We start from the raw sequence: 12350 nt of genomic DNA on the forward strand, positions 1-12350 counted from the left end.
AACTGAATTTCAACACCAGAACTGACACTATATGTAACTTCCATTAGTCGCATGAAATTTTCTTTTATTCTAGCAGAACTTCACTATTGCATTTACGAATTATTTCAAAACCACTAAGTTCTCCGGTGGAGCCAGTGATGCATGCTGCGAGTAGTAAAGCCAACACCTAGAGTTCCCAATGCCAACCCTTGATTATGAAAGAGCCTTTCATAATTAAGAGTTACTGCAGGAAACGCATTCTCCTGCATCAAGTTGTCAAATAAATTGATGTCTTCATGCTCTTTCCGTCCTTCCCCTAACAAGGACAACTCAATGCTCGGGAAGGCCGAAGACCATAATGGCAATTAGTTGGTCTAAAGAATTTAAAGCATGAATACAACCAAAAAACCAAATTGACCGGGATGATTTTGGAAGGGAAAAACATGATCGGTGGATTAAACTGCAGGACACTTCTTAGCATTAAACAAGTGAGTAGGTTCCCCCATTTTCTCATGGCCAGATTCTTCAAGAAATCCATGTTCCAGGAACCACAGGAAAAATATCGTTGCAGTCCAATGTTTTCATCTGGAAATGGTTAAGGAAAACCGATATTTATACGTGCCATCTATTCTTAATTTCTTATCTTTTGTCGCAACGTCGATTCAAGATTATTATTGCGTATGTACGTAACTAGAATGCTTCTGGTTCGCACTACTTCTGCATACAAAAGAAGGAAAATTAATAGACTCGAGAAAATAATATGGATCGAACCAGTCAAGTGTCTTCCCCAGAAGAAGAGAAGCTAGCCACCTATTATTCATTATTACTGTTCAAGATATTGGAAGTTTTACCTCATAGAGCACAATGCCGGTTGATCTGAATGTTCAAACGAGATGCTTCAATTTATGAGCTAAATACTTTCTAATGTTTTGCTACAAACGACTATATATTTTGTTCATCATAATTAGATACGTTTCTATCAATTTCCACGGGTTCTGAGCAACTCTCTCCTAAGGAACACAGTTTTGGGCGTGCATTTCCATCCGATTGTTTGGAGGGTAAAGAAGCATGTGAAATGCAGTACTACATATGATTCCAACTCAAAGTTCTGAACAAGTCTATGCCAGCAATTAGGCCAAGTCGTTCCGTGAAGTACGAGATTGCGGAGCAACTAGATAGAATTGTATGAGGGAAAACTGCCAACCAACTTGTCGGCAATTCGAATTGATGGCAACTGCCAACTGTCAAGAGATAGCTCAATGAATTTTTATATAAAAAGCTTAAGCTATTAGATTACTGAGTCTTCGTCTCGTATAAACTACCTATTTTTTCTTTTTTCAATCAAAGTGGTACACTTTTTTGTCCTCTCACACCTTCAATTAACTCCAATATCCCGCTCTCATGTGATATAGTGTAGTCTTTCGCGTTTCATGTGACCTAAACCACTCGACGGAACCACTGTGTAGACACACACCTGCCCTCACTACGAAGTCCTGATAGGGGACTACTGTCGGCTATGGGTGCACCCCACTCGAGGCTCGCACTACACCGCACTATGATGGCCTACATACCTAGGATTATTATCTTGGGTTCTGATACTAGTTGGATAAATTCTAAGATAAAATGGACTTATTTCGGATTTTGAATCCATCTGCAGCCCAAAAGTCTAAACTAAGCTGCCGAACCTTTGTCCATATAAACCACCTAATTTTTCTTTTTTCAGCTGGTATGGGACATGCTTTTATCCTCTCACACCTCCAATTAACTCCAACAAAGATAATATTTTGAAAATTAATTATTTCAAGTTGCATTCCGTGGAACAGTATGTCATAAGCTATGGTCCCAGCCATTAAATCAAAGATCAACTAGCGTTTTGACGAGGAGAATAAATGAGGAATCCGCTGCATCGGTGAAGGGTGATGCTTCCAGACCTATGGTTGTGGATAATTCAATAGCGCCAAACTGTTTACAAGATTTTGACAGGCTAGCCTTAATTTGAACATTAGAGAGATCTATCATACAGCTAAAAAAGACATGGACCGTGGCGACGAGCAAAACTCGTCAAAGTCGTCCCGAATTTCATGTTATCTGGCCCCACCAAGCCAACTCACTCGTACATACAGACGGACACATAAGCAGTGGTTAGCCACATCAGCTCTGTTAGTTAGCCACATCATCAAGCTTGACGGAATAATAGACGGATGGTAGATGGTGCAACAAATGACAAGTTTATGTATTTCTTAGAAAAAAAATGTAAAATTCTTAGTTGAATTTACACGGATTTGAGCCTATCTACAATCCAAAAACTTAAACTGATTGGTTTGTAAACCCAAATCTCATATAAGTATGTGATTTCTTTCCAACATATCTCAACAAAAAAATTAATTTGTGATAAAACGTAAAAAAATAAATGGAAAATTCGTGATTTACTGTTTCATTTCCCCTAAATAAGTCTCAGCTTTCTTTGCTGTAATTTTCAGCTCATCTTCGAGCACCTCTAAGTTTCTCGCCTATATATATATATATATATATATATATATATATATACAAGTGTAGTTGAAGGCTTTGAAGCTGCACGTATGCACTTCAGTCCCTCTGATCAATTAAACTCCAAACCCACACACTCATAAACATGCTTCCAAAGACACCAAATTGCTCTCTGAAAATCCTTGCTCTCATGTTCATCCTCTACCGAGTAGCCGCTTCCCGTCCTACCAATGAAACAGATTACCAAGCATTGCTAGCCTTCAAAAGTCAGATAGCCTCCGACCCGTACGATGCCCTCAACACTTGGAATGATTCAATCCACTTCTGTGCTTGGACCGGAGTTATATGCGGTAAGAAGCATCAGCGTGTGACGGCACTTCGACTCCCATCCTTTCGGCTGGTTGGTCCTGTGTCTCCTCATATTTGGAATCTTACCTTCCTGAAAGTCCTCAACCTCAATGATAATCATTTAAAGGGGATACTGCCCCAAGAGATCGGTCAGTTGTCGAGGCTACAGGAACTTCGTCTCTCCAACAATTCTTTCGAGGGAGAGCTGCCGAGAAATCTGACATATTGTGCAGACCTCCGGATCCTACGTTTGAATGGGAACAATCTCAGAGGAGAACTCCCTGATCAGTTCTTTTCTCTGATGAAGCTCACCCGCATAGAGCTCTCCTCAAATCACTTCACCGGTGAAATCCCCTCCGTGCTGGGGAATCTCACTGCGCTCACCCAGATTTCTCTAGGTGATAATCACATCCAAGGAAGCATACTGCCACAACTTGGACGTCTCCCCAACTTAAAATATCTTGTTGTAGAAGTTAACAGTCTTTCTGGTCATATTCCCACCTCTCTCTACAATATCTCATCCATTCTCATCTTCTCCGTCGCAGTAAACAATCTAAGTGGGTCTCTTCCTTCTGATCTATTCCTAGCTTTCCCGAAACTAGAAGACCTGTTAGTTAGTGTTAATGAATTCTCAGGACTGGTCCCGAGCTCAATAGCCAATGCTTCTCGGGCCAGAATGATAGACGCGAGCAGGAATGCCCTTGTAGGACCAGTCCCAATTAACTTGGGAGGTCTAAAGAATCTACAAGTGCTTAATTTTGAAGTAAACCATCTAGGAACCGAAGAAGGAGATGATTTGAGCTTTTTCACCTCCTTAATCAACTGCACCAAACTACAAGTGCTGTCTTTTACTCAGAATAGGCTCAAGGGCGTCTTGCCTAATTCTATTGCAAATTTCTCGTCCAGTTTGACTCAGCTCTGGGTGAGCTTAAACTTCATATCAGGAACCATACCTTCAGGTATAAGTAACCTCGTAAATTTGCAGCTTCTTGCATTGAGTATAAACATGCTCACAGGGAGAATTCCCAGCTCCATCGTCAAATTGTCACAGCTGCAGGGACTCTACCTCCGTGAGAATAATCTCTCAGGAGTGATTCCAGCCTCCACTGGCAACATGACTTCGCTCTTTTCCCTCTATCTTGGATACAATCGGCTAGACGGAACTATACCTGCTTCTCTCGGGAATTGCATGCACCTGAATAGACTACGTCTTGATGAGAACCGTGTAGTTGGTCCAGTACCCCAAGAAGTCTTCGGCCTTTCTTCGCTCTCAATTTTAAATTTATCAGGAAACTCCTTAACAGGTCCAATTCCATCTCAAGTTGGTAAACTGATGAATCTCCAGGCATTAGATCTTTCAGAGAACAACATGTCAGGAGTGATTCCTCCCACTTTAGGTGATTGTCAAGTGCTGGAATACCTCTATTTGGGAGCTAACCAATTCAATGGAACCATTCCAACTTCTACGTCAAAACTACGAGGTGTGAAGTTTCTCATTCTCTCTAGAAACAAATTTTCGGGGCAAATTCCAGGGTTTCTAGCTGACCTCCCTGCCATCGAGAGTCTTGATCTTTCCTTCAATAAGTTCCAGGGCAAAGTCCCAAACAGGGGAATATTTCGTAACCATAGTGCAGTTCATGTTGTTGGAAACAATGACCTCTGTGGAGGACCTTCCACCTTGCAATTGCCTAAGTGTAAAGGGGGAGCAGCAGAGAAACACCGTAAAAGGACTTCATCTAAGAGGACAGTTTTGGTGATTACTGTCACAATCTCCATTTTCTCCCTGTTAGCAGCAATCGCCACCATAATCCTTTATTGTTTGAAAAGGTCGAAAAGAGGAAATGCCTTCACGTTTTCAACCGAGGGTCGTCACCCTAAGCTATCTTATGGTGAACTTTCTCAAGCAACAAATGGGTTCTCTTCTACTAACATGATTGGTGAAGGAAGCTTCGGTGCAGTCTACAAAGGCGTTCTACCTAGCAACGGACAAAATGTGGCAGTGAAGGTTCTCAAACTCGAAGAGCAGGGAGCAGGAAGGAGCTTCATGGCGGAGTGTGAGGCATTGAGGAACATTCGGCATCGGAATCTTGTCAAGATCATCACTTCTTGCTCGGGCATCAATTTCCGAGGAGAAGACTTCAAGGCTCTAGTGTATGAGTTCATGCCCAGTGGGAGCCTCGATAAGTGGCTGCACCCAGTCCCGAATGAGATAGGACGAGCTGAGGACAACACAAGGTTAAGTGTGACTCAGAGGTTGAACGTAGCCATTGATGTGGCCACGGCGGTGGACTATCTCCACCATCAATGCCAAACGCCGATAGTTCACTCGGACTTGAAGCCGAGCAATATTCTTCTCGACAGTGATTTTTCCGCTCATGCAAGTGATTTCGGCCTATCAAAGTTTCTCAAGGTCAAAGCATCGGGAACACAGAGCGGTTCGATCGGGATTAGAGGAACTATTGGCTATGTTGCACCAGGTAAAACTGATCGAATGTGTCTTTCTGTATCTACGTGAATGCCATATCACAACATTAGTATCAATAAGCTTGGTAAGTTCTAAGAGCCCTTCTTTCATGCAGAATATGGTGTTGGCGGGGAGGTGTCGACAAGAGCGGACATCTACAGCTTTGGGATTCTCTTGCTGGAACTGTTCACAGGGAAGAGACCAACCGATCCCATGTTCGGTGGCGAGTTTGACCTCCGCGGATTTGTTGAGAGATCTATTCCTGATGGGTTGAATCAAGTGCTAGACCCATTGCTTTGCTTAGGGAGAGTGCAAGGAAACCTCCGGCAGTGCTTGCTTAAGGTCCTCAGAGTTGGGCTCATGTGCTCGGCTGCGCAACCAAATGAGAGGATGAACACTGGAGGAGCAGCTGCAGAATTGCAAAAGGCCCAGGATGTTCTTCAAGGTCGTAGGAGGAGAAACAGAGTGTGAAAGTTATGGGCTCGATATATAATTAGAAAGCATTAATCCGTCACCTGTTTGTAGATCTCTTTCGTGTTCTGCACTAAATGCTACTTTAAGCTTGTAAGTTTGGTGTTTGACCCTGTCTTTTATATAAGAGAAATATCGAGTTCGATGTCCATAGGAAGAAATAGCTTGAACATACAGATATTTTGCTCCATAAACCTTAAGAGGCCCTTTGTCCGTCATCTGCAGTTTTAGACATTTTCAACTGCAGTGAGAGGTAGACGCTGTTGTTAGTCTCCCGGAGAAAGGAATCCTCCCCATTTTCTTTCCTGCCTACAGTTCGACCAATGGAGTAATTTCTTAGCTGCTAGTTCATTAAAGGGGACTAGGACATGCACCGCAGCAGTCGAAGAAGAAAATATCGACACTCACTCGATTGAAAAAATATCTCATGAGGCATTGTTCGACCAGGAAATCTTCGATCTGCTTCCTGGTTGGGCACAATCCACAGGGACCACAGTGATCCCGAAATCCATTGCTGAGAGTGTAGCAAGGGAGGGGGAGAGTGAGCGAGCTGAAAGAGAGAGCGAAAGGGAGTGAGGAACAGAGAGCCCGAAATAGAGCCCACTCAAGAAGGAAAAAGATGAAGAGGACAGAAAGCAAGCCGCTGTACTGGGGCTGGAAGTAGAAAAGCATTTGAATGGGGAAAAGCTTAGCTTGCATCGAATTAGGTTACGGGCTAGCTTAGGTATGTTAGATTTCCCAGAAGCCTCAGATCTATTGCTTCAAAGAGTTCTTGATTGATAGACATCCAGCAGGATATATAGAAGATTTGCCTAATCCGGTCAGGGATTGAAAAAAGCGGCGGATAACAGATGAAAAAAGTGTTCCCCAGAAGGGACAGAAATTAGCCACCAATTGACCCTTAATTTTCTGTACAAGACATCGAACAATAACCTCCTATGGCACGGTGGCAGTTGATCTGTGGGTTCAAATTAGATGCTTCCATGTTCGAGCTAAAATACTTCCTCCCATTTCGCCGCCGCGAGAACTCTGCATTTGCCAGTATGCTTTGAACGAATATTCATTGAAAATTAGGCATGGCGACCGTGCTTGGAGGGGGACAAAAGGTGATTCATTTTCTTTGTCACTTTTAAAATTATTAAAAGTTTTGAAAATATGTTTTGTTTTAAATTATTCATTTAAATAATTACTCTCAAACAATATTAAAGATCGAGATACTCATGAAATATATGTAAAGTTTGAAATTCTCAAATTCGAAATATTTCTAATTTTAGAAAATTTTAAAATTACGAAAAGTTTGAAAACATTTAGTAGATAGCATATTTTGCTCAAAAATATGTATTTATATTTAGACTCTTATTTGAAAATTGAAAGATTTTAAAATATATTATCTATATATATATATAAACATAAAAGTGTGAAGCTTTCTTCGCATTTCACTTTCAAAAATACCCTTATAATTTTATTGATATTCCTCAAATACATTCTAATTTTATTGAAATTACTTAAATGCCCTTTAGCCGTGTAACATTAATTATGACACACATCATGCCCTATAACCACTACCTTTCATATATAAACGGTTCTACCCTCATTTTTAGGGTCAGGACCTATATATATATATATATAAATATATATGTATTGGGAGAAACATAATAACCATGAAAGACACAAGAGCCAAGAAACATCAATAGCAATCACAACTACACCTTTTTGTCCTTGACGAGAAATGAAAATTAACTTGTCTTTTGTGAAAGTAAAATTATTAATTAATGATAATAAAGATAGAACGATTCTATGAAAAATGAAAAATAAATAGTCACGCTATTTTCATATAAGAGATAGAGGCACAAACTTTCGTTGCATTTCCGCCTATAATTGCCATAACTACAAAATATACTGTCACATTTTGGGTTAATGTATGGTGAACTGCCCACACCTGAATGAACTATATCTTGATGAGAATCTCCTAGTTGGCGTGGTGCCCCAAGAACTCTTTGGCTTTTCGTCGATCTTAACACTATCATTAGCGCGAAACTATTTAACTGGTCTGGTTCCATCTCAGGGTGGTAAATGTTTTAGAGAAGAACATGTCTGGATAAATTCCACCCACTTTAGGTGATTTCTGGTGCTAGAATACCTCTATTTGGGAGGTAACCAATTCATTGGAACCATCCCACCGTCTCTGTCAAACCTACGAGGTCTAAAGTTACTCTCAATCTCTCTCGAAACAATTTTTCAGGCCAAATTTCTGTGTTTCTAGCTGACCTCCCTTTCATCGAGAGTCTTGATCTCTCCTTCAATTATTTCAAGGGCGAAGTGCCAAAACAGTGGAATCTTTCATAACCTTAGGACGGTTTCAGTTGTCGGAAATAATGGCCTCTGTGGAGGAACTTTTTCATGCAATTGCCGAAATGAAAAGAGAGAGCAACAAAGAAAGACCCTGAAGGAACATCATCTCAGAGGACGGTTTTGGTGATTAGCGTCACAATTTCGATTTTCTCCCTGTTAGTTGGATTCATTGCCATAATTCTTTATAGCTGGAAATGGTCAAAAAGCGCAGGCTTTGCTTCTTCAACCAAGGATCAACTTCCTAATCTATCTTATGGTGAACTTTCTCGAGTGACAAATGGTTTCTCTCCTGCAAATATGATTGGCGAAGGAAGTTTTGGTGCAGTTTATAGAGGTGTTCTTTCTAGCAGCGAAAAAATTGTGGCTGTGAAGGTACTCAAACTTGAAGAGCAGGGAGAAACAAGAGCTTCATGGCTGAAAGTGACGTCTTGAGGAACATTTGGCATAGGAGCCTTGTCAAGATCATCACTTCTTGCTCAGGCATCGATTTCCGAGGCGAAGACTTCAAGGCTCTAGTGTATGAGTTCATGCCCAATGGGAGCCTCGATAGGTGGTTGCACCCAGTCCCATGTGAGATTGGAGGAGCTGACGATAACACAAGCTTAAGTGTGACTCAGAGGTTCAACAAAGCCATTGATGTGGCCGCAGCATTAGATTATCTCCCCCATCAGTGCCAAACACCGATAGTTCACTCTGACTTAAAGCCGAGCAATGTTCTTCTTGATTTTTCGGTTGATGTAAGTGATTTTGGCCTAGCAAAGTTTCTTGTGGTCAAAGCATCGGGAACACAGAGTAGTGCGATCGGGATTAGAGGAACTATCGGCTATGTTGCACCAGGTAAAACTGATCGACTGTCTTTCAGTATCTACTTGAATGCTAGATCGCAGCATTAGTATCAATAAACTGGTAAGTTGTAAGGGCCCTTCTTTGATGCAAAATATGGAGTTGGTGGGGAGGTGTCAACACAAGGGGACATTTACAGCTTTGGAATTCTCTTGCTCGACCTGTTCAAGGGGAAGAGAACCGCTGTGCGGATGCTCAGTGGCGAGTTTGGCCTGCGCGATTCTGCCGAGAGATCTCTTCCTGGTGGGCTGAATCAGGTGCTAGACCCATTATTTTGCTTAGGAAGAGTGCAAGGCAATCTCAAGCGGCGATTGCTCTCGGTCCTCAGAGTCGGGCTCATGTTCTCAGCTGGGCAACCAAATGAGAGGATGGAAACTGGAGAATCGGCTGCAGAATTGCGAAAGGCCCAGGACGTTCTTCAAGTTCGTAGGAGGGGAGACAGAGTGTGAAAGCTGTGGACTCGATATATTATAGAACAATGCATCAACCAGTCAGTTGCTTGTTTGTAATGCTACTTTAAGTTAATAACTTAGGTGTTTGCAGATGGTTTTTTTTTTATTATTATTTATTTTTAAACTTTGATATTGTCTTTCATAAGATCAACCGGAGAATATTGAATTTGATGCTCATAGTGAAGGCGTAGCTTGATAAACCTTAATAGGTCCTTCCTCTGTCATCTGCAGTTGTTAGACCAACGGAGTAATTTCCCGGAGAAAGGAATCCCCCCTTTCTTTTTCTTCTTTCTTTCTTTTTTTTTTTTGTTTTTTTCCTGCGTACCATTAGACTAATGTACAGTTTGTTTGATTTTGAAATCATAATTTTACTTTACTATATTCTTCCATCAATTCAAAAATATAATCATTACATTATATCTTTTTCTTCAATTTAATAATAATTTATCTCATATACTTTTTCTTAATCCTTATTATAACTAATTTATTAATACTAAATTCTCCCGACTATTCATTATTATTATTTTTAAAATTTTTTTCTTCAATTTTATAATAGATTCTCTCGCAATTCTTTCTTCACAATTATTACGACTAATTTTCTAATAATAAATTTTTCTCAACTATTTTGTCTTCATCCCGTGAAGTAAAGTAGAAGAATAATTCTATTCTGAAACCAAACTCAAGGGTAGTAATTTCCTTCGAATATTGCAATTTTTTTTATAAATATTGCTTTCAATAATAATTTTACGGAAAGTCTAACATGACCGTGTGTAATGTGACACACGGTTATCCTAGCCGTCCATCTGCGGGACCCACGCGGGGCCCACGCGTGGTGGACTGGCATGATCTCAGCATCACGTCACACCGGGTCATATTAGATTTTCCGATAATCTTAAACTGATAGTAATTGAAGTGGGCTGCTCGCTTTCTAGTTGAAAGCAGTAGTACTGTTGATAGATTGACTGTTCCACATGAAACCAGATTGAACCAGATGAGTCCATGAAGGAGCCGAAATTGTCCTAAAGTTCATTGGCATCACCAAAAGAAAAAAAAATATATAAAAAAAAATCAGCAGGAGTTATTTATCATAAAATTTTGCCGTACATCCAGTCTTCGTGCTGGGCCCTTGTCCTCTCGGGACTTCACACATTTTCTCATAATTTAACAACACAATTATTACAAATCAATTAAAACCAAAACTCAACTCTAATACTAAACACATTATGATTGTGAAAGCCACGCCATACAGCTGTGGGTTAATGCCTACTTTAGTCTCGTGGAAGTAAACGGTTTCACAATTACCCTAAAAGAGATATTTTTAAAAAATAAAAAAATTGGAAATTATAGATATTTGACATTGAAAAATATTTTTAACTAAAAAAGAATAAGCATTGCACCGGTTTTTCAAATATAGAAAAATGCACAATTTGAATAATTATGTAGGAAAAAAACTGAAAAATATAATTTTTTTTGGGTAACTTTTGAAAAATATAATCACCTTGGGTACTTATTTGAGGAAAAATAATTATTTCCTCCAGGATAATTATCACAGTTAAAACCTATCGTTGTTTTAGGAAATCCGAATAAATAGAAAAATAATCATCTAAGATAATTAAAGTTGGAAAATAAATTTATTCCTATTTAGAAAATTGTTAATTTCGATTCAATTATATGTATAGATAATATATATCAGCAGGACTTAATTAATCATAAAATTTTGCCGAATGTCCTGTCTTCATGCCGGGCCGTCGTCCTACCTTTGCTTTTATCGAAAGAGACGAGGACCAAAGACTCAGAGACGGCTCAATAATTTGCATAAATAAATGGATTTTCTGATGATTGTGAGAAAGCCAGGTCACACAGCTATGGGTCAACGCCTACTCTTATGGAAGTAAACGCTTTCACATTTTCCTTACATTCAGTAGGAACCTCAGTCCTGGATGCAGCACATCTAGTTAACTTCGTAAGTATTACGAATTGAAAGACCAGAAATGGCTCTTGATAACTGCTTCCGTTTCCGTAAACAGAAAAGAAGTTTGTCATAATTTTGTGCGAAAATGTTGCGATACTTCTAAAACTATCTTTTCCGGTTCTTTTAAGATCAGGTTATGACAACAAATTTCTGGTAATTAGAAAATGATTTCAAACAAAATGACCCCTGAATATTTCAGCCTCGCTATATGCAATTATAGAATATGTAAATAAAAACCTCGTTGGAGTTTGAGTTCAGTGTTCTTCCCACGACGATGAGTTTGAATCTCCATAATTCAACAAGTCCGCTGTTCTCAAAGGAACCTATACAAGCTCACTCGGGCCAGTTCTCCTGTTTCAATGCCTCAGTTCTACTGTAGGACGACCTATGGATGGAGTTTATTTGGAGAACTTGAGGCAGCAGGCAATCCTCGAGCCAACGTTTTCCACAGAAACTCGAGGCATAACAATTTGAGAGATATTAGAACAGAACAAAAATCACAATGCAGGCTATAAGACAGAACAGAGTTTTGATGAACTAATTAATCATGTTACCACACTGGGGTTAGCCGATGACTAATCGGAGTTCAGTGACAGTAACAAACAAGTCAAGATCTTCCTACAGTCGACATTTCAGTGATCCAAATGCACTAGGATTAGTAGAAAGTCAGCTTAACATGTACAAGTGTTATAACGTTCACCGGACATTCAACATTCCGCAATATCTCCAAGACACAGTAAGTCACGAGAATCATCATCTTATCACTCGATATCTAACATTTAGGAAATCTTCCACATAGTTAACAAGTTTTTTATGGAAAGAGGAGATAATAAGGAAGAACCGAAAACGTGTGCGCAATGACATGTGATGGTCTATTGTGCACATTCTTCCTCCGAATTGACAAATTAGGACTTTTGGCTGAGTTGTGGGTGGTCTTGAGCTCAGTTGGGCACTTGGATTCAGAAGAGGTGGACTCGGATTT

At 40.0% G+C, this 12350-nt stretch overlaps 1 protein-coding gene and 1 pseudogene across 1 annotated transcript; both read left to right on the forward strand.

Moving 5' to 3' along the window:
- The first annotated feature begins 2527 nt into the window (after positions 1-2527).
- LOC116206918 (probable LRR receptor-like serine/threonine-protein kinase At3g47570) lies at positions 2528-6034 on the forward strand. Its single transcript, XM_031539754.1, has 2 exons — positions 2528-5291; positions 5394-6034. Exons 1-2 carry the CDS (start codon positions 2612-2614, stop codon positions 5747-5749), a joined length of 3036 nt encoding a protein of 1011 aa, XP_031395614.1. The 5' UTR covers positions 2528-2611; the 3' UTR covers positions 5750-6034.
- Positions 6035-6687: 653 nt separating this feature from the next.
- LOC116207889 lies at positions 6688-9033 on the forward strand (annotated as a pseudogene).
- The last annotated feature ends 3317 nt before the right edge of the window (positions 9034-12350 follow it).

The sequence above is a fragment of the Punica granatum genome, chromosome 5, assembly GCF_007655135.1.
Source record: "Punica granatum isolate Tunisia-2019 chromosome 5, ASM765513v2, whole genome shotgun sequence".
NCBI lineage: Eukaryota > Viridiplantae > Streptophyta > Magnoliopsida > Myrtales > Lythraceae > Punica > Punica granatum.